This window comes from Myxocyprinus asiaticus, chromosome 19 (assembly GCF_019703515.2).
Source record: "Myxocyprinus asiaticus isolate MX2 ecotype Aquarium Trade chromosome 19, UBuf_Myxa_2, whole genome shotgun sequence".
NCBI lineage: Eukaryota > Metazoa > Chordata > Actinopteri > Cypriniformes > Catostomidae > Myxocyprinus > Myxocyprinus asiaticus.
Genome location: NC_059362.1, coordinates 874,595 through 901,087, shown reverse-complemented (window position 1 = coordinate 901,087; position 26,493 = coordinate 874,595). Strand labels below are relative to the sequence as shown.

Genomic DNA, 26,493 nt, shown 5'->3' with positions numbered 1-26,493 from the left:
GTTTTCACTTTTCTCATTTCCTTCTGGCTTCTTACAATTATTTACAAAATCCTAAACTGACTTCAACTATATATTCCTTTTCCCCAATCAATAGATGGATAAAGTTGGTCTTTCTGCTTGCATTGATCTATGTATACGAGCTCTCCGAATGGAATCCTGTGAAGGAAGCACCAAGGCTACTGTCTGCAAAACCATCTCTTGCCTCTTACCCACTGACTTAGAGGTCAAAAGAGCCTGCCAGTTGACCGAGTTTCTTCTGGAACCAACCGTAGACTCCTATTATGCAGTGGAAAGTCTTTACAATGAGCCAGACCAGAAGCTAGAAGAGGAAGATCTACCTGTACCGAACTCTCTGCGCTGTGAGCTCCTTTTAGTCCTCAAAACCCAATGGCCTTTTGATCCTGAGTTCTGGGACTGGAAGACATTAAAACGCCACTGTTTGGGTCTTATGGGGGAGGAAGCTTCTATTGTTTGCTCCATTGATGAACTGAATGATGGTGACCCTGAGGGACCAGAGGAAGGCATATATTGTGAGGAGTTTAAGGATGTCACACAACGGTTTCTGGATGCAACTAATGAGTTAAATGAAATAGAAGACCAGAGGCAAAAGAATAGAGAGATAAAGAAGTTGAGAGAAAAAGGGTTTGTTTCAGCTAGGTTTAGAAATTGGCAGGCTTACATGCAATACTGTGTTTTATGTGATAAGGAGTTTCTTGGTCACCGAATAGTGCGCCATGCACAGACTCACCTCAAAGATGGATACTATACCTGCCCAATATGTGTGGAGACCTTTGATGCAAGAGAGACACTAGAGCCCCATGTTGCATCACATGTGAAGCTTTCTTGCAAAGAACGTCTCGCTGCAATGAAGACAACTAAGAAATTAGCCAACCCAAAAACTGCTGCTCCTGTCATTGCTGCCCTGAAAGCAAAAAGCAGTGACTATCAGGTGCGAAAGACCAAGACAAAAAATAACTGCAATGGGGACTCAATATTTAATGGACATGCCAACAACTCTGAATGTCTTGACTTAAGCGATGGTAATGAAGGGAATATTTGCCCAGTTCATAGCTGCAGAAAGGGATTTAAATATTTCCGGAATCTCCTTGCCCACGTGAAAGATCATGGGGACAACGAAGAAGCGAAACGCTTCCTTGAAATGCAGAGCACAAAAGTAGTGTGCCAGTATTGTCGTCGCCAGTTTGTCAGTGTTGATCATCTAAATGATCACCTCCAGGTACACTGTGGCGTTAAACCTTATATTTGCATACAGCTTAACTGCAAAGCCAGTTTTGACTCCAATGCTGAGCTTATTATACATAAGAAAGACCACCAAGTCTTCAAGGCTAAGTGTATGTTTCCGGGTTGTGGTAAGATTTTTCATGAAGCCTATAAACTGTATGACCATGAGGCACAGCATTACCAAACGTTTACCTGCAAAGCACCAGACTGTGGTAAAGTGTTTCATTCTATGTTTGAGTTAGATGTCCATGCAGTTGGCCATGTTACAAAATTGGAAGGCCAGAGCACTGAAGGCCAAAGTATTCAACAAACAGAACCTCAGCCAGATCTTTCCAATGAAATGCATCTGCGTTCTGTTCAGCCTGCCGCTCTCTTAGCCACCCAGATTAATGCCAGCAGCACAGGGCCTCAAATGGATCGTGGGATGGTGATAGTAAAGCATTCTGTTGAAAATATGCTAAATACCGCTTTTGCAATGTCTACTCAAGGGTGTGTCCATCCTGGAACAACTATACCTGAACAACATGCTCAAAGTCCCATCCATCAACATATCCCTCAAACAAATGACCATCTGATTCAGTCAGCCATGGGCCCTCACTTAAATCAAATTAGACCAGAGGAAACTCTACTAGATGCCTTGATGAATGATTCAGATCCCATGCCCTCTACATCTTCATACCAGAGCGTTTTGGAGGACTTGCTGCCTGTCCCACCAACAGATGTTTTGCATGGTCAGCTGCACACAGCTGATTCAGGTAAAACACCACCATTCAATAACAGTGGTTTATTTGGGCAATACAATCCTAATCCTTTAAGTCAGAATCAAACACAGTATCAAAGCCTGTATAGTAAACCCATAATGCCTTCAACACATGCTTCCCACAATGAAACACCACTTGTGTCATTGGGTCAGATGCTTCCTCCGATTTCACAGACACTTCCACTACAAATGGCTCCCTTAGCAACTAATGGACAAGTATCGGAGAACAAATCTGCGCAACCAGTAGACATGAACAGCGCTGTCCAAGTGATGAAAGAGAGACACAAATGCCAATTTGAATTATGTACTCGAGACTATAGCTCTTACAGAAGTGTTACGAAGCACATGAAGGCGGTTCATCCTGAATTTTACACACAGTGGAAACTAGCAAAGAAGAACAAGGTGGCAGTCCCACCCACACTCAGAACTGTTTCTATGAATGGAAGCCTCAATTCAGCTGTACTTCCACAAAACCAACTGGGTCAAAGAGTCCCTGGCCCTGTTGTTCCAACGCAGAATGCTTTTGACCAGCCTCCATCTTACCCAACAAATTGTGCAAACCCCAGCTATCCCTCTGTCCCCTCTCACATACCAGCATCCACAGGCCAAGCCCATGCCCATAACAATGAAATGGCGAATATATTGGATCCCATCGTGCTCTCTCAGCTTGGAAATACAAATCAATCTCAAATGACAGCAGACCACGTGTGGGACTCCAGGAACAATTCAGTATGCCAACAAAAGACATGTCATTCTCCAGGAATGACACAAAACATTAACACACTTTCTAGCAGTCATTACACTCCTCACATGAACACAGCTTCTAGTGAAGGTGCACAGCATAGAGGAATGAGCTATACTACTCTAAAACCACAGAATAATCCTAACATTCACCCTACGCCAGACCAAGTAGACAGTATTCACAAACTAAATGATTCCACAGGTGACCGTTTGCATTCTGTTGCCAACTTAGATCCAGCCCAACAAGTCATGGGTCCTAATATGATGGGAGTAGTTCATTCTGTAGCTGAGCCAAATTTGGGATCTACTCGAATGCCTGTGTTGCCCTTCTACACTGACAGTTTAGATCCTAAAGAATCTTCAGTATCTCCTTACTCTCAACAAATAAGCAATTTGAACAGTTCAGTTCCCAAAGATTTACCTGCAACATCTTACCCTCAACAAACAAACAACAATTCTTTCTCTGCAAAAACCCATGCTCAGTGTGTGGCGAAGTTGGAGACAAATCCAAGTGTAGGTCTACCACTTCCAAACAATGGTACTCCCCCATCAAACATGAGTTCTCCAGCTACTCAAAATACCACTGGAAATGTGTTCAGTGATGGGGACAACAAAAAAGTTAAACGAAGCAGAAGAACAAAATGGCCTGCCATTATTAAAGATGGCAAGTTCATTTGCTGTAGGTGTTACAGAGAATTCCCGAGTTCTAAATCTCTCGGAGGACACTTGTCAAAGCGTGCTTCTTGCAAACCATTTGAAGAAGCTGACCTTACAGCGGACCTCCCCAGCTCGTTTCTTGATCTACTTAACTCACCTCATCCTACACCTTCCTCATTTGTGGAGCTGGAACCTTCAGTGCACCTGCCTAATAAAGGCCCCCTTGATCCAAAACTATACCCTAATGTCACTTTTCCCCAGGCCAATAACTCCACCTACACTAGCAATGATAAACCAACAGCGGAAGAGTTCAAGCTAGATCCATCAAATCTGTGTGTGAGCTCTGGTCAAGAACAGCAGACGGCTCCAAACACTTGTGGTCCATATGCTCAAAACCGTCTGTCAGAAACTAGTGTCATACAGCACACTGGTAGTGTCAAAAATCCGCCACAAGCAAGTTACACTGAGATGTCCAACCCACTGTTTAATGATCCTCTTCTCTCTCAGTTGTTTACAGAAGACCAGTCTACATCCACCCTAAATAGTGGTTCTTTAGATCATGTCACTCAAATTCTTCAAGCTGAGACTTTAAATAAAATGAAAGAGATAAAGGAAAAGACAGCCATCATCAATGCAAGTGGATTATCAAATGAAGGACTTCTGGCAGCCATGGCAACTCTTGCTCAAAATCTAGTTTCTGAAAAGAGTGTCAAAGAAAGATTGCGTGAACAAATATTGGCTGGAGACCTTCACAAAAAAAGTTTGCCTGGTGGATCGAATGTGGACAGTTCCTGCTCACAAATGTCTGTTGCAAGTCCTTTGACCATTGATCCACAGCATCCCTCAAATGTGATTCAGAGTGCACCTCCAAGTGAGCAGCAACCTATGGGGAACACTGCTGGGACTTCAACTGAGGCCATTTTGCAATTGGGTGACATCAGTCCAAATGAGGCCTCACTTCACACCCAATCATCTGTGTCTTCAGGAAGTGCTCAGAATGATCAGCCCAACAATGCGACCATTACAACAGTGGATGAAGTGTTGGAAATCCAAAAAGCTCTTGAGAAGCTTGACCTAGACAGAGAAATCAATGAGGATACCAGAACTGTAGATGACCCTACAAGAAATGATAGACAGCCTAATAAGCCAGAGTCCAATGATTCACCCATTGAGATACCAAGCTTTGTGAAGCCATTTGCATGTGACACAAATGGTTGTACTTATAGAGCAATGACAAAAGATGCTCTCTTTAAACATCTTATCAAACTGCACAATTACACAGATGACATGCTTACTCAGTTCAAAGACCAGTTTAATGTTGCCCCTTTCAGCTGTCATAAATGTACCAAGGCGTTTACCCGCAACTCCAACCTTAAAGTCCATTATCAAACAGTGCATAATTTTACAAAGGAAGACATAAAGAAGATGAAAAATAAAGGTCAGTCCAATCACGGGCTCCTGGAGAGTGACAGAGGAAGTTCTTGTCCAATGCCAGAATTACCCAATCCAGTCAAAAACACATCTTTGTTGGATGCACGTCAAAAGCAGATTGATGTTCCAGGTGCATCAGAGTCCATGAAAAAGGATAATGTAAAAATATTACATTACATCACTCCAGCGTTTGACCAGAAATCTGCTGAGATGCCTGAAGGTAGAGGTCTTGCAGTGGGAATACAGACAGGAACTTTACAAAATCACACACCTGTTCAGCCTTCAGTGATTGTGTCTGGCTATTCTTCAGTGACTCCAAGAATCGATCAGCAGCCAAATGGATGGTTTTCCACAAAGTCCTCTTTTTCTGGTCAGATCCATGGGTTCCCTCTAAAAGAGCTTCTGCCCATGCCTTCTTTCAACCCAAATCCATCAGCACCAGTACAGCTAGCTAGTGAGTCCTTGGACAAAAATTCCAAACCTGTGAAGCCCCGAGTGGCAAGGCCAAGAGAGTCTCCCAAAAAACCTAAAGACAGAAAAGCAGAGGCTGATGATACTTTTAGTCCTTACAGACCTTATCGTTGTGTTCATCAGGGTTGTGTGGCAGCTTTCACAATTCAACACAATTTGATCCTACATTACAAAGCTGTGCATCAGTCTGCTTTGCCTAAATTTGAGGACAACAATCAAGATGAACAGAATGAAGAGGAAGCAGAGGAAAAGGATAGAAATGAGGAGAGTGAAGACAAGCTGGAGGATGATGTCAAGGAGGTTGATGAGTTCAGGTGTCAAGTCAAAGACTGCTCTTGTATTTTCCAATCTGTTCCAGACTTGCTCCGGCACTATCTTCTGCTACACAAATTAACAACTGAGAAAGCAGGTTCCATGATGTGCAGCATCAACTTAGGCAGGTTTCAGTGTGACCAGCCAGAGTGCTCTGAAACTTTCACAGCTTTCTGGAAATATATCAGCCATGTTGATCAAAAGCATAAAGGTACAGCAATCTCTCAAGTTGAGCCTGTGGAGGGAATGTTCAGATGTCAGGTCAAGGGATGTGAATGTGCTTACAGCACACGGTCAAATTTACTGCGGCACACCATGAAGAAACACCAAGACATTTACAAACGGATGCTCATGAACCCAACAGAAGGCAAGAGGGGGATAAAACTTGGTCGGCCAAAGAAGTGTCATCTGGATGTTATTGAGAAAGAAAACAGAGAAACTAACAAAAAACCAGTTGAAAATGAAAAGAGTAGCAAGAAACCAGTTCAAAAGGCAGAGAAAGAAAATCAAGAGAATAAAAAGAAACCAGTTCAAAAGGTTGAGAAAGAAAATAGAGAGAAAAACAAGAAGCCAGTTCAAAAGGGGGAGAAAGAATATAGAGAGACTAACAAGAAACCAGTTCAAAAGGGTGAGAAAGAAAACAGAGAAACAAACAAGAAACCAGTTCAAAAGGGTGAGAAAGAAAACAGAGAAACAAACAAGAAACCAGTTCAAAAGGGTGAGAAAGAAAATAGAGAGACCAACAAGAAACCAGTTCAAAAGGGTGAGAAAGACAACAGAGAGACTAACAAGAACCCAATTCAAAGGGATAGTCTTAAAAAAAGAAGAGAAAGGAAAAACAACTGGACAAAATATGGAAAACCCCTTTTGAAAACCCAGGAAGAAGCTGCTGCGATGTGCACCAAGCGATTACAACTGCAGTATGCTTGTATGATAAAGGGCTGCGAAACAGTTACCAGTTCTGAACGAAATATAATGAAACATTATCTCCAACATGGCCTCCCAAAACAGTACCTGGAGGAACAGAGAAGCAATTTTATATACTGTAAAAAGATACCCCGATCCAGATATAAACGTATTGCTTCCAGAAGTGATGATATGGATAAATCGGAGGAAAGTTCCATTTCAGAGACATCTGACAATGAGGAGGTTGTTGTACCCATTCCGAGCGAATCAGAGTTCTCGAAGCCCACATCTGAGAAAGAAAGCACAGAAGATCCAGATCTGTCAGATTGTAAACCCTCAACAGACACATGTTCAGAGATATCGGTAGTGGTAAAACGGAAAAGGGGACGCCCACGCAAGGGTGAAGGTAAAAGGGCCAAATCATTTGGACATAAAAGAACGACAAGACTAAGGACTGCAAGGAGTTGCACAGTCAACTATGCAGACTTAAACTCTGAATCCACTTCCTCTAGCACGACCATGACCCAGGAGGACGTCTCTGATCAAAATACACCATTGAATTCGTTCAAGCCCATGGGGTTTGAGGTGTCCTTTCTTCAGTTTCTTCAGGAATCGAGAACATCCCAGAAGAGAAAGGCAACAGTACCGCTGAGTGGATGTTCACGCAAACGAACGACTATTCACCTAAAGACTGCAACAGTAGTGTGCAAAAGATCTGATGTAAAAATGCATTCGAGAGAGGTCCTGCAACTTGTTGAATTTAAAAATCCCCAAAAGTTGTCCTCACTCAGCAATGTCACATTTGAGGTGCAAAAAGTTTTTTCTGATGTCTTTGGAGTTCTTCTCAAGCAGCTTCATGAAATGCGACCCACAGTGATCCTTCAAAAGGACAATTAATTTGAGCTTATTTCCCCTAATGTCATGTTGTCAGAACTCAGGATGAGGTTGATAAGATTGCTGCAAACCTAGTAAATAATTTTAACTGGACGTTTATCTCTATTGAGACATGAATGCAGAATGGTTGTTGCTTGTTCAAGAAGCTGTTGGGATGTTTTAGGATCTGGAAGACACTACGTGGCTACTATCTAAATGGTCCCCAGTACAATGTTTATAACGTTACAGGGCTGTGTATGTTAAGCTCACTTTATAGTTGCAGTAGATGAAGAAATACCTCTAAAGCATGTATGTCCTTATATAAAGCTGTTCAGCATATTTCTGTTGCCTTTGAAGTAAATATTTTGGGTATTCATAGTCATACTTTTTAATATTCCATTGGACTTTTTGTATCCTACTGAAAGTGAATCATGATCAGTTATGATGTTATGTAGTGCTGTGTATAATTTGTAACTGTTATGGTCCTGTTTACCTTGTAAATCTGAAATTTGTCAAAAATGTTGTGTCTGGTTCTTTGATCAACTACTGCCACCAGCAGTCTGTATGTTAATCAATAGAAACCAATTTAATACAGCTTGCATTTTGTTACTCTGTATTGGTTGCATTCTTAAATATACCATCACCAAGCATCCAAGCGATGATATTTACAATTTCCATTTCCTTTACTCCAACACACTAGTTATTAGTGGTCAACCAAATGGCTTTTCAATGGCAAATGGCAGTACTTGCACCTAGAGGGCAGGGTTAGCCTATGGCAGACAAAATGTTGATAATAAATAATCTAATTTAATGACAGCGATTGAGATGTACACAAAATTGCTAAGATGAACATTATTTTACACAATATTTATTCAAAATGCACAAAATGTGAAAATAGAAAAATATCACTAGATTTTGGAACTTACTATCACATGATCCATGTTGGGGTACCAATGGGTCATGGCTAGAAGGTAACCATCTGGCTGGGGAGTCTTGCAAGAGTTGCATGCGTCATTAATACATCGTGTTTATTGTGGAGTATCACAGAAACCCTACACCAAGACTTAACATTAACTTGTACCACTTTGAACTCCACTTTGAACTGAGAAGTGTTGCAAATAGCATAATGGAGTGGTAATTTTGTAAGTTTGACAGGCAATAAAACAGGAGATGTACACCATAAATATTGAAAACATGTATTTGGACTATGAAGAGAAAAAAGTCCTGGCAATTACTTTGATGCACACATTGCAGAAATTAATAAGGGGTGATTTTAGTTCAATAACTGGTCTCTGGGTGCTCAGAAAACAATAAGATAAAAATAAAATATGAGATGATCATTACCTTTAATAAAAATTTTAGCAACTCTAAAAGATATTAGTGAGGCAAAGATGTGTGTTAAAATCACTCTAGTGTAAAGAGTGACCTGTCATTGCAAAGACAGACTTTGCATCATTGGCTGAGGTTTTGAAAGGTCAGCGGCATTGGGGTCAAAGTTAAATCTATTTGACTTTATGCATTACAATGCTTAATGGAAGCACAACACTATGCCGGTGGTAACGCTGACGTTTCACTCCTTAAGTGCACAGATTTGACTGCGCTCACAGTGTTGGCAACTTAGCGACTTTTCAGACCCCTACAGCGACACTTTTTTTTTTTTTCTATAAAGCACCTAGCGACAAATCTTAGCTACTTTCCGTAGAAAAGTCGCCAGTACTGCCGCACGAGGTCTTGCTTTCCCGCCACAGGCACACCTCTCTCTGCGTCTACTCCTTTCAGTGAGTGGCAGACAGAGGAGCAGCACATTCAGTTGACCGCACGCCAGCTGACACAGACATGAATGAGCTGCGCATGTGCACACAGAGTTGTCAAGGTCCAATCATTAATCTGTATTGTTTGCTCCTCCTTTGTTGTAATTTAAACAATTTAATTTGACCATTATTTTTCTTGCTTTACAGTGTTGCCAACTTAGCGACTTTTCAGTCCTCTTTAGCGACTTTTATTCAAAAAAGCGCCTAACGACTTTTTGGACAAACCTTAGCTACCTTCCGAAGAAGAAAGTCGCCAGTACTGCCACGCGAGCGCGTGGTCTTGCTTTCCTGGCCGGACTCGGAGGCACACCTCTCTCTGCGTCTACTCTGTTCAGTGAGACTGACAGAGTGAGAGGTGAGCAGGCGAAAAGATGGAGCAGCACAATCAGTCGACCGCACGGCAGCTGACATAGACGTGAATGAGCTGCGCATGTGCAAACAGCGTTGTCAAGGACTAATCACGAATCTGTATTGTTTTTTGTAAACATGCACATAGTTTTTCTTTTTGTTGTTGTTTTATATATGCATATAGTGGTTTGTTATGGCTGAGCGCTGTGTGAGAGAAAAGATAAGTTTCTGTCGCTTCTAACTTTCTCTCTGAGTGATTGATAGATATAGGGAATTACAGTATGTACGGTAAGCACAGAGAAGCAAACACATGTAAAGGGCGGACACTATGCAAAATTCAAATGAGACGCAATGACGTTACGAATATGTTAATTAGCGTGTAACGTCATTTAGCGACATTTCGAGCAGGCTTTAGCTACTTGCCATTGAAACTAGTTGGCAACACTGCTTGCTTATCACTCACTGTTACCCAGACGGAGGCTGTGCGCTGTGTGAGAGAAAAAATATAGCCGAAATCACAGCACAGCCGTTGTCTTTAACTTATGTTATAAAATCAGGATTTTAGCAGTGCAGAGCAGCAGCTTGGAAATTGCTTGTAAGTGACTACTGATTAACATGTAGTCTTAATGAGCGTTTCCGACACTATTTCACACTCGTTCCATTGTCTAACAGAAACAGAACAAATATGTACATGAGAACAGCTTTATTGGGAATTCGGCTGTATTAAAATACAGTATGTGAGCACAGAAAGTAGAAGAGAAGCAAACAGATGTAAAGGGCTGACACAAGGCAGAACGCAAATACGACGCGATGACATCATGAATATGCTAATTAACGCATGACGCCATCTAGCGACTTTTTTTAGCAGGCTTTAGCTACTTTTCATTGAAAGTAGTTGGCAACAATGAGTGCTCATACACAAGCGGTGGATGCATGCGCTATGACTGCTATGCGATACTGGACTATTTCTTGCCAGGAGTTTAGATCCATAAAGTTGTCTTTATAGTCTTTCAGAATTGAGTCTGTATTTGTGAACTTCACATACACATACACTGTTGTTATTCCACCTTCGTGTCCTGTTGTTCACCGGCGTTTACATCATCTTCTTGCAATACTTTATGAAAGCAATGACCCAAATGTGAGAGTAGCCACCTTGTGGACCCACTAATCAGTACAAACAATTTCAGGCGCATGCGCAGCCTATGCCTAAAGAGCACATGCTGCACTCGCACAGTAATGACTAAATTTACCTCATTCGCCCTGTACAAATGCGCAAGTGTATGCTCAGTACCGCTGCTCCTTATACCCATATTACACAGTCTACGTAGGGCACCAACTCCCTGGGGTGGCACCAGAAACTCCACCAGCTGTCCTTATTCACGTGTTATACGTTATTATAGCAGTCGCAGAACTCAGACTATAGCCTCGCAGCCTGCAGCTCACCAGATTATTGCTTCGCACCCATCCCCCCACCCGATGATCACAGAACTCTGCGTAGGGCGTCGATTTAGCCAGCGGCGGCCCTGCGTATGCTCATAACACAAATTATACTTTGGGGTACAGTTCAGTGAATTTCTCAACGCTGATTCAGCTGATGTCAATAATCTCAAAATAGCAAATACCGTCTCATTAATTGGCAAGGGCTGTGTTTCCCAAAAGTATCATAAGCCTAAGTAGATCTTAGAAACCATTGGCACCAATGGTCTGTATGATCAACTTAAGCTTGTGATGCTTTTGGGGAACACAGCCCTGGCTGACACCAGTCACTGGTAATTATTGCTTTTGAAAATGTTCTCTCTTCTCAAGGCACTCGTTTTTTTCCTAAATAACACATTGACCCACCTGGGTTATCTAAATGTATTTATTTTAAAATATTTCTGATTGTCCCTTTTTAATTTTGTGGGAAATTACTTACAATCACTGCATCTACACACTGTGAGAATACAATTATCTTTTTATCAGATTATTAATGAAAAAAATCCAACTTGTAATAATTTGTACGAGATGGCGAAATCACACAACTTGGCATGTACGAAAAGGTATGTCTTTTATTGACATAGAGACCAACTAATAAACAAACAGAATTTCAAACTGATACAATACAGACATCATCTTTTATCGAGCATCCTATTCAACACTTTATTTTAAGAAAGAAATCATTTGGTTTCTCATTCTATATTAATTTCCACAATACATATAACTGATACATGTCAATAACCTGTAATACGCTTTCCTCTTTCCACTGCAAACCCTGCTGTTTCTCTTGCTACACAAAAGTTATTTTCCTGTTAAAATCATGGTTAGGTTTAGGGTTTGGGTTAGGGGTTGAAAATTGTAAAAACATCATTCGTTGGTTCGTTAATTTTTCTCTAAATTTATTCGAACCTACTCATACTATTATTTTGACTTGTTGAAAAAATCCAACTGCCTGCATTTCATGCAGAGGAAAGTATAGGACTTTCCTTTCCAGCTGGAACAGAATGAAGCCCACCCTCCTTTGACGAGGACAACGGCTGTAGTATGTGTGAAGTGACAATGAACGTAGAAGGAGGTCGACCGTGGCAGATGCCTTTTTCATTCACAGGAACATACCTCTTACTGAAGCATTTCCAACATTGTTTATATATAATATACACCATCTCCACCACATTCAGTACAATGCATAGAATAGACGTGCATCCCATAATATAAAGAAAGATCTTTTTCTCTGTAGCTTTGGAGATGTAGCAGTCCACAGTGTTGGGACAGGGACTCTCGTCACACTGCAGTAACCAAGGGACGTTGAACCCACTGTATAGGTAATAGAAAGCGAGGAGAGTGGTCACCTCAAAGGTTGTTTTCAGAACCAGACTCATAATGTAGGTGAACAGCAGCCCTCCGTCTATGCTGCCTTTGTCCTGGTACAGCCTCGTCTTGTGTTTCTTCTCTCTGTGCTCTCTGTACGCCACATGCAGTGCCACGAGCAGTGAAGGTGTGGACACCATGATGAGCTGCATGGCCCATAATCGCACTTGAGAGATCGGGAAGAAGTGGTCAAAGCAGACTTGCTCGCAGCCTGGCTGCTGCGTGTTGCACACAAAGTCTTTGAACTCATCCTTCCACACCTGCTCGGCAGCGGCAACAAACACAAGGATCCGGAAAACAAAGAGGATTGAGAGCCAAACCCGTCCCACGACTGTGGAATACTTGTTTACTCCGCTTAACACATTCTCCAGAAATCCCCAGTTCATGTTCGAATGGATCTCATCAGGCTGTTGTGCTGTTAAATGTCTTAAAAGTGACAAAATATCATCTTAAATTCAACATACAGTGTGTTTAATATAAAATATGCTTATGACATGAGGTGCTCTCATTTTCTTTTTCTTTTACATCATGTAAACTACACGTTACGGCAGTGAAACTTTTAGATACTCACAATCAAATCTGGTAAATATAAATTAGCTTATTTTTAGTGGTAAAGTACCATTACAGTGCAAAAATATTCCTTGCTTTCCAGTAAAAAAAAAAAAAATTGATCTGACAAGCAACACTACATGAGATATTTTGGCTTGTTTTCAGTGAATGTATACTGACTATAAGTGTAATGTATTTCAGTGCACTGCCAAAGTTTTTCCACTTGTTTGAAAACAATCTGCCAGTGCCACAAGATAAAATCCACTTATATTCAATATTCATTCTCTGAAAACAAGTCTAAATGTCTTAAGCAATGTTGCTTCTCAGGTAAATTTATCATGTTTTAAGAGTGTTTCGATATTTTTACTGGAAAACAAGATGAATATATCCTGAATATCCGATTTTTTTGGAGTGCATGAAAACTCTTCAGACACATATCAAGTCGCATACAAGATGTTTTAAGATCATCAGACCATTTTAAACACACTACAGATCTGTTACTTGTGAAACAGGCTACTTGTCTAAGGTTTATTAATGAGGAATATACCAGATTAATTTGAAGATATTTACCTTGTAATTAGTCTATTTCCTGTTTTCCGTCTGTTTTCTCTGGCTGTTCAGAGACAGGTTCTCTAAATTTGCCTTGAGCAGCACATCTCTGCTATTTGATAGTCAAATACACCTGGCGTAGGTGCCCCACCTGTTTGGTTACCATGGGTGAACTCTTATGTCAATGGAAACACTCTGCCCCCTGAAGGAAGTGAGAACTAACGAATCACAAGGCTTTATTGTGTACGTTAGTTTTGGTAAATAGCAAACCTGATATGTTTGAAGTATGCTACTACTGTAGTGTTATCAGAGTAAACAGGCACTGTGAATCGAGTTAAACTGAAACTCATCAGACTAGTTACTGCGGGCGTGATTCTCCATGGCCACCGCGGCCTCTCCACAGTCTGATGAATAGCAAATACTTCATCTGTCCTTGACAAACATTAACTTTAGCTTGAAAACAGAGTGGCATTCTAGATTTGCAATTATTCTTCAAGGTAATAAAGAGAAAGCAGGACAGATAGCATCTGCCGCTCTGCAAATCCTTCTGAAGGATCACAATGTTAAAAACGAGTGACTGAAGTTTTCATTTGGGGACACTGAAGAATTTTGATTCTAGTCCATACGTCTCTAGAGTTAGTAGCAAAAACATAAATGTGTGTGTGCAGTTGAGTTGTGGGGGGGATTTGGGACCATCCTGCCAAGTTTGATCAAACTAGGGACTAGTCTAAATAATTTTTGTGGTAATCAACATTATGCCACAAATGCTGTCGATTGACCTTAACTTGTATTGAACCCAGAATATTCCTTGTATTTCTGGTCTCCAGAAAATTGACATTTTTACGTTATTGTTGTTATGTGAATAACAGTACATTTCTAGTTTCAACATGATTTATACATCAGACCTGTATTATTTTTGGAAAAGAAAAATGAGCTTCATACCATGTAACCCACATTTGGATTTTCGACCACTGAAAATGGGTACACTTTAACAACTTTGGATCCACATTGAGAGCCCCATATCTCTGGGATTTAACCATATAGAGTCTTAAAAAATTAAGATATAAAAAGGGACACTTGTTCGAACCAGAATCTAAAGTGACATTAAGATAACTTTAATACTTCTGGAGTTATAGGCACTCAGACTTTGGAAAAACAACAGAAAAGTGTTTTTCCTCATTTCTGGACTTGCACCACAGACATACAGTGCATTCAGAAAGTATTCAGACCCCTTCATTTTTTCACATTTTGTTATGTTGTAGCCCTATGCTAAAATGCTTTAAATGATTTATTTTTTCACATCAATCTATACTCCATACCCCATAATGACAAAGCAAAAAAAAAAAAGATTTTTGATAACTTTGCAAATGTATTAAAAAGTATTCAAACCCTTAACTCAGTACTTAGTTGAAGCACCTTTGGCAGCAATTACAGCCTCAAGTCTTTTTGGGTATGATGCGACAAGCTTTGCACACCTGGATTTGGGGATTTTCTACCATTCTTTTCTGCAGATCCTCTCAAGCTCTGTCAGGTTTGATCGGGACCGTCGGTGGACAGCCATTTTCAGGTCTCTCCAGAGATGTTCGATTGGGTTCAAGTCCAGAATCTGACTGGGCCACTCAAGGACATTCACAGAGTTGTCCCTAAGCCACTCTTGTGTTGTCTTGGGTTTGTGCTTAGGGTCATTGTCCTGTTGGAAGGTGAACCTACGGCCCAGTCTGAGATCCTGAGCGCTCTGGACCAAGTTTTCATTAAGGATATCTCTGTATTTTGCTGCGTTCAGCTTTCCTTCAACCCTGACCAGTCCCCCAGTCCCTGCTGCTGAAAAACAGCCCCACAGGATGATGCTACCACCACCGTGCTTCACCATTGGGATGGGATTGCACAGGTGATGAGCAGTGTCTGGTTACCTTCAGACATGACGCTTGGAATTGAGGCCAAACAGTTCAATCTTCATTTCATCAGACTAGATAATCTTGTTTCTCACAGTCTGAGTGTCCTTTAGGTGCTTTTTTATGTGTCTTGCACTGAGGAGAGGCTTCCGTCTGGCCACTGTGCCATAAAGCCCAGATCAGTGGAGTGTTGCAGTGATGGTTGTCCTTCTGCAAGTTTCTCCCATCTCCACACATGATCTCTGGAGCTCAACCAGAGTGACCATCGGGTTCTTGGTCACCTCTCTTACCAAGGCTCTTCTCCCCCGATTGCTCAGTTTGGCCAGGCGGCCAGCTCTAGGAAGAGTCCTGGTTAATCCAAACTTCTTCCATTTAAGAAGTATGGAGGCCACTGTGCTCTTGGGAACATTCAATGCAGCCAAAAAAAATTCGTAGCCTTCCCCAGATCTGTGCCTCGACACAATCCTGTCTCTGAGCTCTACAGGCAGTTCCTTTGACCTCATGGCTTGTTTTTTGCTCTGATATGCATTTTCAGCTGTGAGACCTTATGTAGACAGGTGTGTGCCTTTCCAAATCATGTCCAATCAATTGAATTTGTCACAGTTGGACACCAATCAAAGTGTAGAAACATCTCAAAGATGATCCAGAGAAATGGGATGCATCTGAGCTAAATTTCAAGTGTCATAGCAAAGGGTCTGAATACTTACATCAATATGATATTATTTGTTTAACTGTATAATACAACAGATGTACCTTTTTCTGTGTAAAAATACAATTATGATGTTGACGCCTTTCTAAGGTTATTTTTCTCACCTGTAGTTTTGCTCAAAAATCATGGAGAAAAACAAGGTGCGTCCCAAACTGCACACTTCTGCACTATTTTACATCATTTTGAAGTGTATGAAGTGCAAGTAGTATGTTTACACTGAAAATGCAAAAAGAAGTGTTCTACGAGTAACGGATGATGCACTTTTTCAACCGTCAAAACGGAGTGTGGAATGTTGGACACTTTGTGCACTCAGCACACGTGGCTTGCCGTACATAGCGGAATGGGGTGGAGTTATCAGCAGCTATGGTGATCTGGCAAAACAATTGTAAATAATGGAGAATATGACAACTAGCAAAACTTCTGTGAAGACAGCACCTTACAAAAGTGAGTTAAACATTTTACTATTATACCATGCTGTGTGAATATGTATATTATTGAGATATAAGTGTTGAACTGAGGGTGAATGGAACGCTAAAGCTAGCGGCAACACATCACTTCGGTTTGAAATGTCACTTCTGTCAGCTGTCTAACTGCGAATGCTTCCGTGAGGTAAAAAAACGTTAAGTGTTCCATTTGGGACGATTCTGCACTTATACTGAAAATTTATACACTACATGGCTGAGTGCATAGTATATTTTAAAAGTGCATAGTGTATAGTGTCATTTGGAACATGGCTATAGTTTTAGTCTTTTGATGAAAATGTCCTTGAAAATTAGTCAATATTTTGTCATCACATATTCATTAGTTTTTGTCAGAAAGTGAAAGCGAGGTAAAGAGACCCAAGAGCAGAGGAACAGTTCAAAGTATTTATTTGCAATAAATATCAACTTCAACTGTGCTGGTGAAGTATGAATAACCCAGCACCGGCTGCAGTTGCAGAGGGAAAAGTTCATGGATTCGTGCATGCCATGACCGCGCAACTGGCAGAGACGAGGTTCCTCCGTTGAAGGTAAGCTGACACGCAGCAAACCGGAAGGCAGTCACTCTCCTGATACACGGGCAGAGACGGGCAACCAAACAGATACACGAGACAGGACCAACTAGACAGCTTTCTATAATTATAACACACAACAGTCACTACAGACTCCATTCACAACAAACTACATTCAACAATCCAGCAAAGAACATGACACACGAGGGGATTAAAATAAGCAGTAACAAACAAGGGACAGGTGCCGCTCGCCAGCTGAAAGTTGGCATGATCAGCATTCCCATGGAAACAATCAGTATGGCCTGGTTGCTAGGGAGGGTAGAGTCACATGGGGTAATCTCCTCGTGGTCACTATTTTGTGGTTCGCTCTCAGTGGGGCACGTGGTGAGTTGTGCGTGGATGCCGCAGTGGATGGTGTGAAGCCTCCACACATGCTATATCTCTGCGGTAATGCGCTCAACAAGCCATGTGATAAGATGCGTGGGTTGATGGTCTCAGATGTGGAGGCAACTGAGATTTGTCCTCCGCCACCCAGACTGAGGCAAGTCACTACACCACCAGAAGGACTTAGAGTGCATTGGGAATTGGGCATTCCAAATTGGGGAGAAAAGGGGAGGGGGGACAAAAAAAAATCCTCCACATGCAGCAGTGACTGCTTTGCAGATCCTTGGCATTTTAGCTGTCAGTTTGTCCAGATACTCAGGTGACATTTCACCCCACACTTGCCATAGATGTGGCTGTGTTGTCGTGCACTTCTCAAGCACCTTACGCACCTGTTTTTTATATTAAGGGGGGCGCCACATCGGATCTCCCATAGGGCACCAAGTAAGCCAGAACAGCCACTGAACACATGAATCAATCGCATTTCACTCAATCGAATGTTGACCTCATATTACGGTAAAACACAAAATGCGCATGCGCGTTAGTGAGTTGATTGACAGGCGATGTCTGTATCTAAAAGGTGATTGGCTCTTTTACCTGCAAGGTAGGACTTCCTTTCTACATCCATTGTCTGTTGGGTGCTAGAGCTTTTTGGTTGGGTGTTCCAATTTCTCCCATTCATTTAAATAGAAGTGACTCGTCTCTCTCTGCTAAATAGTCTCTGGCCTCACACTCATGCCCATTATGCACTACATCTCCTCCCCGAAGTTTGAACACTTTTACTCCTGATTTCTCACAAACAGGGACAGTAGAGGTGTACAAAAGCAACATGTTACTTTATTTATAAAGTAACTCCGATATTATGGTCTAAAATATTGCGTTACTTGTTACTGGGGAAAGTAATCTGATTACGTAACACATTACTTTTATCGCATTACCCCCAACACTGTCGTTGACAAAATCAAAAAACCCTTCATCAACATATGTTTTCATTAGTGATTTCGTTGCCAAGATTAACAGTGGAGAAAAACAGTCATTTTGAACCCCCTCTACAAAATAATGGATTATTCAGTAAATACTGATCCATGCTAGGGCTGTCAAATTAAAATTTGAATATTCATTGAATTTAGGAAAAATAAGCACATTCGAATGCTAAATCTGCGCATTTGAATTTTTGATGTGTGCCAAGCACTGGTGATGACTTCAGACCGATCGCATTCTTGCGCTAAAAAAGACTAGATGAAGTGCAACAAAATACAGTTTAACAGAAACCAGGTGTCTCGAGACACGTTTTAAAGTTCTTTTTAACTTGACACGGCATCTAAAAAAACGCTGAATTTTTCAGATGCTGAATAAACAAAAACAAAGCGAAACAAAGACAGTCTGTGGTAGTATATACTGTGACACCAGTTAAAGTGTAACACCATGCCCATTGAAGCATTTCCCCCCTCGTTTTACTTTTGACTTTAAAAAAAAAAAACAATTTGAGAGTATGAACCGACTAAAACATTTTTTTTTAAATTTATTTTATGCACTATACTTTAAAATGGAATGCTCTTTTTTTAACAGCCAGGAATGTTCTTTGCAGTAATATAACACTGTGCTATATGGTTATATGTATTTAATGTGCCCTCTTGTGGACTAAGGAAATAACGTCAATTTAAAAAATCTGCTGATTTTAAAATTCTAATTTAATTCTAATTTAGAATGTTTAAGGAAAAATTCAAATGCAGTTTCTCTGCCCAAATGGGTGGATTTTATCCAATTATTTTTTTGCGCATTTTGAAATTGCGCATAGGAAATCCTGAATGGAAACGCTTGATATGCGAATAAACGTTCTAAATTCACTTAAAATTTAATGCGCTAGGAGGAGTGGATTTTCTAGAGTTTCATATTAGTTAAAATGCGCATTTAGGTGATGGAAACGGTTTATTCACAAAATGATTACGTGTTTTGACCATTCGTGCATGTGTTATGAGTGTGTGATAGCTTGATGTGACTAGCCCAACGAAAGGTCCGACCTTGGCACACAATTCTTTGAACATAGCACTTGTCATTTGGAAGTGTTTAACCCACAGTGGGTCAATAATGTGCGTCCTCACAATCCGCCAGGACAGTTTTGAGAGCGGGCGCTCCCGGGTATGTGGAGACTTGCGGCGTGTGGGCATCGCAGCTATTTCAGCCCACATTATATCAGATATTACAATTGTTCTGCGGTGTCTCGTGGATGCATTTAATAAAATGAGATACTTGCTCCAATCTTGCAAATAAAACTGTGTCCAAAGCAGGGAGAGGTCATTCAGCTGCTCCACCATGATGAGGCGGTTCCCTCATGAAAATGCGCATTATGTAGTGGATGGAAACGCGCAACAATTCGTATTTTCTTAAGTCAAATTTTTAGAAATGTGCTTAAAATATGCTAAACATTTAGGATGGAAAACCAGCCCTAATCCATGCCATTCAATATTTTGGCTTTTACCATCATTTATGTAAATCCAAAATTTTAGTCAAGAAAGGTTCTAAAATTTGGTTAATTTGAGGTGGAGTAACTCTCTGGCAGTGAAGCATTTTTGCAAGTTGCTCTGGATAAAAGTGTCTGCTAAATGTCATAAATATGAATGTTGAGTTATGAGTTATTGCGAACATATGCAAGACAACCTGTAGATTTGTGTTACACCACAGGTGTGCATGCAGTTTTAATGACAAATGCAGGCTGCCTGACATGTGCATAAATAACTGATGAGCTCAGCAGCACTGATCGTGTTACCAACACAGCGCCTGTATTCAGGAAAAGATAAACCAAAATAAAAATTTGGTTAAAACTGGTCCTTTGACCTCATTGATTGTAATTGTTCATGTGTTAACTTACTAAGGGGAATTAAAATATGACATCATTTACTAGTGATAGACAAGAATTTATTGGCATCGCTTTAAGTAAATTAATCACTGGATGGTTCAAATATTTACGAACTTCAGCATAGAACAGTTCTATTGGGGACATTCTAAAACACTTAAAATGAAAAAAGCTTAACATGGCTTAATGTACTAAAACAGTGATATTTGAAGATCAAATTTAGTATGCACCTTATTGATGATGTATACTATATTCAGAGAAGCTCATGAGCCCAGAATCTGAACTAATGTGCAAAGATGCACATTAAGCGTTTTCTTTCTAATGGTTTTCTATGGGAGGAAATCGCATAACGTGCAACTTTGCACCTTGCGTTCAGATTCTGGGCTCATCAGCTTCTCTGAATATAGTATACATCATCAATCACTCGGATTGAACATTAGGCATCTAACATTAGGCGTTTCATTAATATCATGTGGTCAGTAGTGAATGATCAGTCTCCGGTCGCTGCCATCTCACTTGATGCCGAAAAGGCATTTGATATAGTAGAATGGGATTATCTTTTTAAGATTTTAGAAATGTATGGGTTCGGGAGTACATTTATTGGTTGGATTAAGTTACTTTATAGACACCCTGTAGCAGCGGTACAAACAAATGGATTAATTTCAGCCATTGATATTAATAATGCTTTTAAGGAGTTCTATCTTGATCTTTATAGTTCCACATCTTCATCTTCTGATGAAGATATTAGAAACTTTGTGGAACCATTAGAACTCCCTAAACTGACGACTGAGCAAAAAAACTCTTGATTCTGAGATAACCTTTGAGGAGCTTGGTGAGGTAATTATGTCCCTACCTACTGGCAAGGCTCCGGGGCCAGATGGTTTTGCTGCAGAATTTTTTAGATCCTATGCTACAGAACTGGCTCCACTTTTGTTAGAAGTTTATACTGAATCATTAAAGAATGGAAAGCTTCCGCAACCATGACACAAGCCCGGATCAGTCTGATTCTTAAAAAGGACAAAGATCCAAGTGAGTGTAAAAGTTACCGTCTAATCTCCCTGATCCAACTAGATTAAATTTTGGCTAACTGATTAAGTAAGGTTATGACATCTCTCATACATATAGATCAGGTGGGATTTATTCGGGGCCGCAGCTCTTCTGATAACATTAGGAGTTTCATCAATATCATGTGGTCAGTAACGAATGAACAATCTCCGGTCGCTGCCATCTCACTTGATGCCGAAAAGGCGTTTGATATGGTAGAATGATATTATCTTTTTAAGAATTTGGAAATGTATGGGTTCGGGAGTACATTTATTGGATGGATTAAGTTACTTTATAGATACCCTGTAGCAGCGATACAAACAAATGGATTAATTTCAGATTATTTTACTCTGGATAGGGGCACTCGGCAGGGTTGCCCTCTTTCCCCATTATTGTTCTGTCTTGCCCTGGAACCATTAGCAGCCACGATAAGAAAGGAGGATGATTTTCCAGGGGTGGTTGTGGGAGGTGTGGCGCATAAGCTTCTGCTTTACGCAGATTATATTTTATTATTAGTCTCTGACCCTACTAGATCTATGCCTTGCCCCCACAGGATTATTAATTCCTTTTCCAAGTTCTCTGGATACAAAGTCAACTGGTCTAAATCCGAAACTTTGGCTCTGACAGCATACTGTTCAGTAACGGCTTTCCAGCCGGGCGCCTTCCAGTGGCCCAAACAGGGAATTAAGTATCTGGAGATTTTATTCCCAGCAAATTTGTCTGATTTAGTTAGTGTTAATTTTGACCCTTTAATAAAAAGATTTTCGAGCGATGTGGGCAGGTGGGCTTCATTTCATTTATCTATGATTGGGAAGGTTAATGTTATTAAAATGAATTGTATTCCAAAATTTAACTACCTGCTACAATCTCTCCCTGTAGATGTCCCCCTCTCTTATTTCAAGCAATTTGATAGCATAGTGAAGTCTTTCATTTGGAATGGTAAACGTCCCAGATTGCATTTTAATAAGTTACATAGGCCGATAGACAAAGGTGGGTTAGGCCTACCCAAGATTTTGTTTTATTACTATGCGTTCAGTCTCAGACATTTGGCTCATTGGTCACTTCCACCTGAGAGAGCCCCTCCCTGGTTTGTTATTGAACAGGCAGTTCTTGCCCCTATTTCACCATTACAAATCATCTCTATCAAACTAATCGGAAAAGTGAAGTTACACCCCGTTATTTCGCATTTACACTCGGTATGGACTAAAGTGTCCAGATTGTTTAAATTGGACACTTATTTAAATGTTGCCTCAAGTATATGGCAGAACCCATGATTATGTATTGGCAAGTCCCCTTTCTGCTGGCCAGAGTGGATTGTGAGGGGGGTTACTACACTTGGTGACCTATATGAGAGTGGAGTGTTGAGATCATTTGAAAACTTGGTCCAACATTTTGGGATCCTGAGACCTCAGTTTTATAGGTATTTACAACTGCGCCACCTGCTTTGTACTATTTGTGGGAGTAGCACACCCCCCTAAGGAGGCAGATGCTTTGGGAGAGGTGATTGCGGCTTTTGGAAAAGGTCATGAGGCATCAGTGTATTACTCCCTGTTAATTCAGAGTCTGGGGGACGGAGCCTTAACTTCTCTCAAGAGAGTTTGGGAGAAAGATTTCTACTTGGCATTGGAGGAAGGAGTGTGGGCTAAGATTCTTAAAAACGTTAAGTCTGCATCTAGAGATGCAAGGGTGCGTCTTATACAATTCAAACTTTTGCATAGATTTTATTGGACCCCCTCTAGACTGTATAGGCTTGGTCTTAAAGACACACCCACCTGCTGGAGATCCCAGTCGGATGATGGAGACATGGCCCATGTTTTTTGGTGGTATGTCGAGATCCAGAAATTCTGGTCTAAGTTTCAGAATTTTGTGTGCGACGTGGTTGGCACTCAGGTTTCGTTTTGCCCCAGACTTTGTGTTCTGAGCGATGGGGCGGTCATCGATGTGGGGGATGGCCATATAGAGAACTGGGTTCTGACCTGTGTGATGATTGCCAGGCAGGCTATTTTGAGGGGTTGGAGGTCAGCTGGTGCGCCCCCATATCCGGAGTGGTGTGGGGAGAGTGGCAGCTTATGAGGAGGTGTCATCGGGAAGACGGGGTGGCTTGGATATGTTTATACGGAAATGGGGCAGGTATTTGGAGTTTTTGGAGGGCTCTCGGGTGGGGTGTGGAGAGAGTAGTGTAATATAGTTAGTATGATTATTATGTGTGTGTATGCATGTATGTGAATATATATGTGTATGTATGTATGTTTGTACATGTATGTACATATATATGTGTATATATATATATATATATATATATATATATATATATATATATATATATATATATATATATATGTGTGTGTGTGTCTCTGTTTGATTTTTATTTCTATATATTTACTTATGTTTGACTACAGGGGTGTTTTTGGGGGGGGGGGCGTTGAGGGGGAGGGGGGTTGTGGGGTTTAAATGTTGATTATATATATATATATATATATATATATATATATATATATATATATATATATATATATATATATGTTTTGCATTTCATTGTTATTGTATGATTTAATTTAAAAAAAAAATTTAATTACAAAAAAAAAACAAAAAAACACACAATGTCTTGAAACACACATTCACCTCTCCAAACATTGCTTTGCATACAACAGCGACAGTCCAGTGGGATGAATGAACCAGAAAGCATTCCAGAGGTGATTTGATAATGGTTCTAATATGCTACTGTCACAATGGAACCAGCCATTAAAACAATTATCTGATTTTATTGCATTCACTTGGTTACCAACAGCTTTAAATGGTATTTTGGAGGGTAGAATTCACAAAAAATATTCTAATTTGAGAGGGTTTTTTTTAACTAGGTATTTGAAACCAACATACATATGTTTGACTCAAAACCTTATAGTTACTTACATATAGCCCTTGTGACAACTAGCCCCAGTCTCTCCTTTATATTTTTAAAACCGTTACGTTAAAAAAGCAAGCCGAAATTGTTAAATATTACACAGGGCTTTTGTTTCACCATCATTCTGCCATTGGTACTTTCTTTGTGACTGACCCGTGTTCATCTCTCTGATATTCATCTACATCTCTTCGAGAAACACTGAGAGCATGTAATGGATGAGAATCAAGACAAAATGCCCCTCAAAAACATTTATGTTTTCTAAGGCAAGCTGCCTCACTATTACAACTGTGTGTACTAAAGTTTACGGATTTGAACACACCCCTAATCCCAAATATAAAAATTGTCACGTAAACTGCATGTTGTGCTACAGACATGATAACTCAAATAATGCTGTTGTTTGTTAAGTGCACTATTACTTTTCTAAGCAATGGGACTTTGCATTTTTGCTTGGCGGACAATAAAAACAAAAAAAACATAGACTTGTATTGATGAGGGACCCAAGACATGAATAGAGACCAGAGTATCATAGAGACTTGAGGGTGCAGGGTCATTAATCAAGCACATAGCAACACCCTGGCATCATGGTGATCATTTTTTGTTTTGTTTTTCCATGAACAAGCACTACTCAGATTTTCTTTACAAAATCTACATTCCTCTTCTGTATTCCAAGCTTTATTGTTTGAGCATTTATGTTTTATTTAACAACTAAGTTGGTTTGCATCACTTGTATTGCAATTGTCTTAGTATATGTATGGCCTTCGGATTGTGTAGAACGAAATGATGTTTGGGCTACAGATGTACAGTAGATCGTGCTCCAGAAGGAGGCAATGCTGCTCTTCAATGAGCTGACATCAGTTTCAGAGAGGAAACTCATGCAGTGAAGTGTAAGAGAAGGCCCCTGTGAGTATCAGTCCAGTCACCAGACACAGTCGACTGTAACAGCTGTGTTGTCAACTGCTTCATGGCCACAGAGGTTTCACAGAGTGGTTTTGGTTATCAGAAAGGGTTTGTTGCCCTTGTAAAAGGATCTCAGATCATTCAAAGCAAGCGTCACTTCATGAGGTCAGAAACCATCTATGATGTTTTGTATGAAGTCATTGAAGTCAAGTCAAGCTCTTTAGTGTCATTGCACAAGTACGAGATACTCCAAGTAGTTACATGTAGTTATAAAATTACAACAATAAATAGGCATTAAGGTGTGGTGTGGGTGGAATGAGAGCACTAATGCAGTGTTGTACGTAGTGCATACATTGAGGATGTTTGCATTAAATGAGTCAATTATGACACAAAACATGTCTTGGAGGAATTAGCTATATGCTAATCATATATATATATATATATATATATATATATATCTGTATGCCTTTTGACTATAGATCTCATGCAGGAACAGTGTCCTCTTACGTTCTGCACCCTCAAGACATCTCATTTTCTCTGTTTCACCAGTAAATGTACAGCAATATTTCATTCAAGCCAAGAAGATTTCCTAGTACATGCACCACAACACACTCAACAACAATCTGATGGGTTGACTACTATTGCAAGCTGTTTCCACATTCAATCACATGCAGGATATGAATATAAATGTCAACAATTCACACATGCACATTAGCTGGACCATCCTGAAAAATAGCATTTTTAGCATGATCTGAAGTGAAAAAGCACAATTTATGATACCAGTGTTGTCAGATTTTACTGCTGATTTGAAATCTGTTCTTATTTTGGAGATTTCAGTCTTTCCCCATTCAGGTAGATAGGAGCTGTCATTTTATGCCGCTTGTTTACATAGAAAATGGCTGCACACATGGCTTTATGTCTTTAACAATTTGTACAGTGACAAAAAATTGTTTGGACCCTTGAGTCATATTTAAAAAGCATGAATAACATTGTATTAGATAACAAAATATCAAAGTTCTCATCTGCTAACAACTGATGCTAGACGTGGTGTCAAGGGTGTTTTTAGTAGTTCTGGATCCCCTCAGATTCACACAGGTGCTGCTTTAGTGTACACATACTTTTCTTTGGGCCCGCTGCATACCAAGACTTCGGTATTTCAGACAGCCACCACATTTGCTGTAAGGATTTGTGTAAACTGGCAGCTGGTGTTGAATTAATCTCAGCCAGATTTGTATTTTTGACACATGTTTGTTCCATGGAAGTGTAACAGGACCTGAGCACATGTCTTAAGAGCAGCTTCTCCTGTTCTGTCTTTAACATGATGTGGCT

At 40.4% G+C, this 26,493-nt stretch overlaps 2 protein-coding genes across 2 annotated transcripts in view; one reads left to right on the top strand and one right to left on the bottom strand.

Annotated features, from left to right (window-relative positions):
- LOC127410270 (zinc finger protein 292-like) overlaps positions 1-8,006 on the top strand; it is an 80,533-nt gene extending 72,527 nt beyond the window's left edge. The window contains exon 8 of the mRNA XM_051645448.1: positions 95-8,006. Coding sequence (XP_051501408.1) covers positions 95-7,417 — 7,323 coding nt within the window. The 3' untranslated portion in view covers positions 7,418-8,006. The remainder of the gene's footprint in view (positions 1-94) is intronic.
- A 3,592-nt stretch (positions 8,007-11,598) lies between these two features.
- Positions 11,599-13,651, bottom strand: LOC127410284 (gap junction beta-7 protein-like). Its single transcript, XM_051645472.1, has 2 exons — positions 13,516-13,651; positions 11,599-12,822 (listed from the first exon to the last, which is right to left on the bottom strand). Exon 2 carries the CDS (start codon positions 12,780-12,782, stop codon positions 11,988-11,990), a length of 795 nt encoding a protein of 264 aa, XP_051501432.1. The 5' UTR covers positions 12,783-12,822; positions 13,516-13,651; the 3' UTR covers positions 11,599-11,987.
- Positions 13,652-26,493: the final 12,842 nt, after the last annotated feature.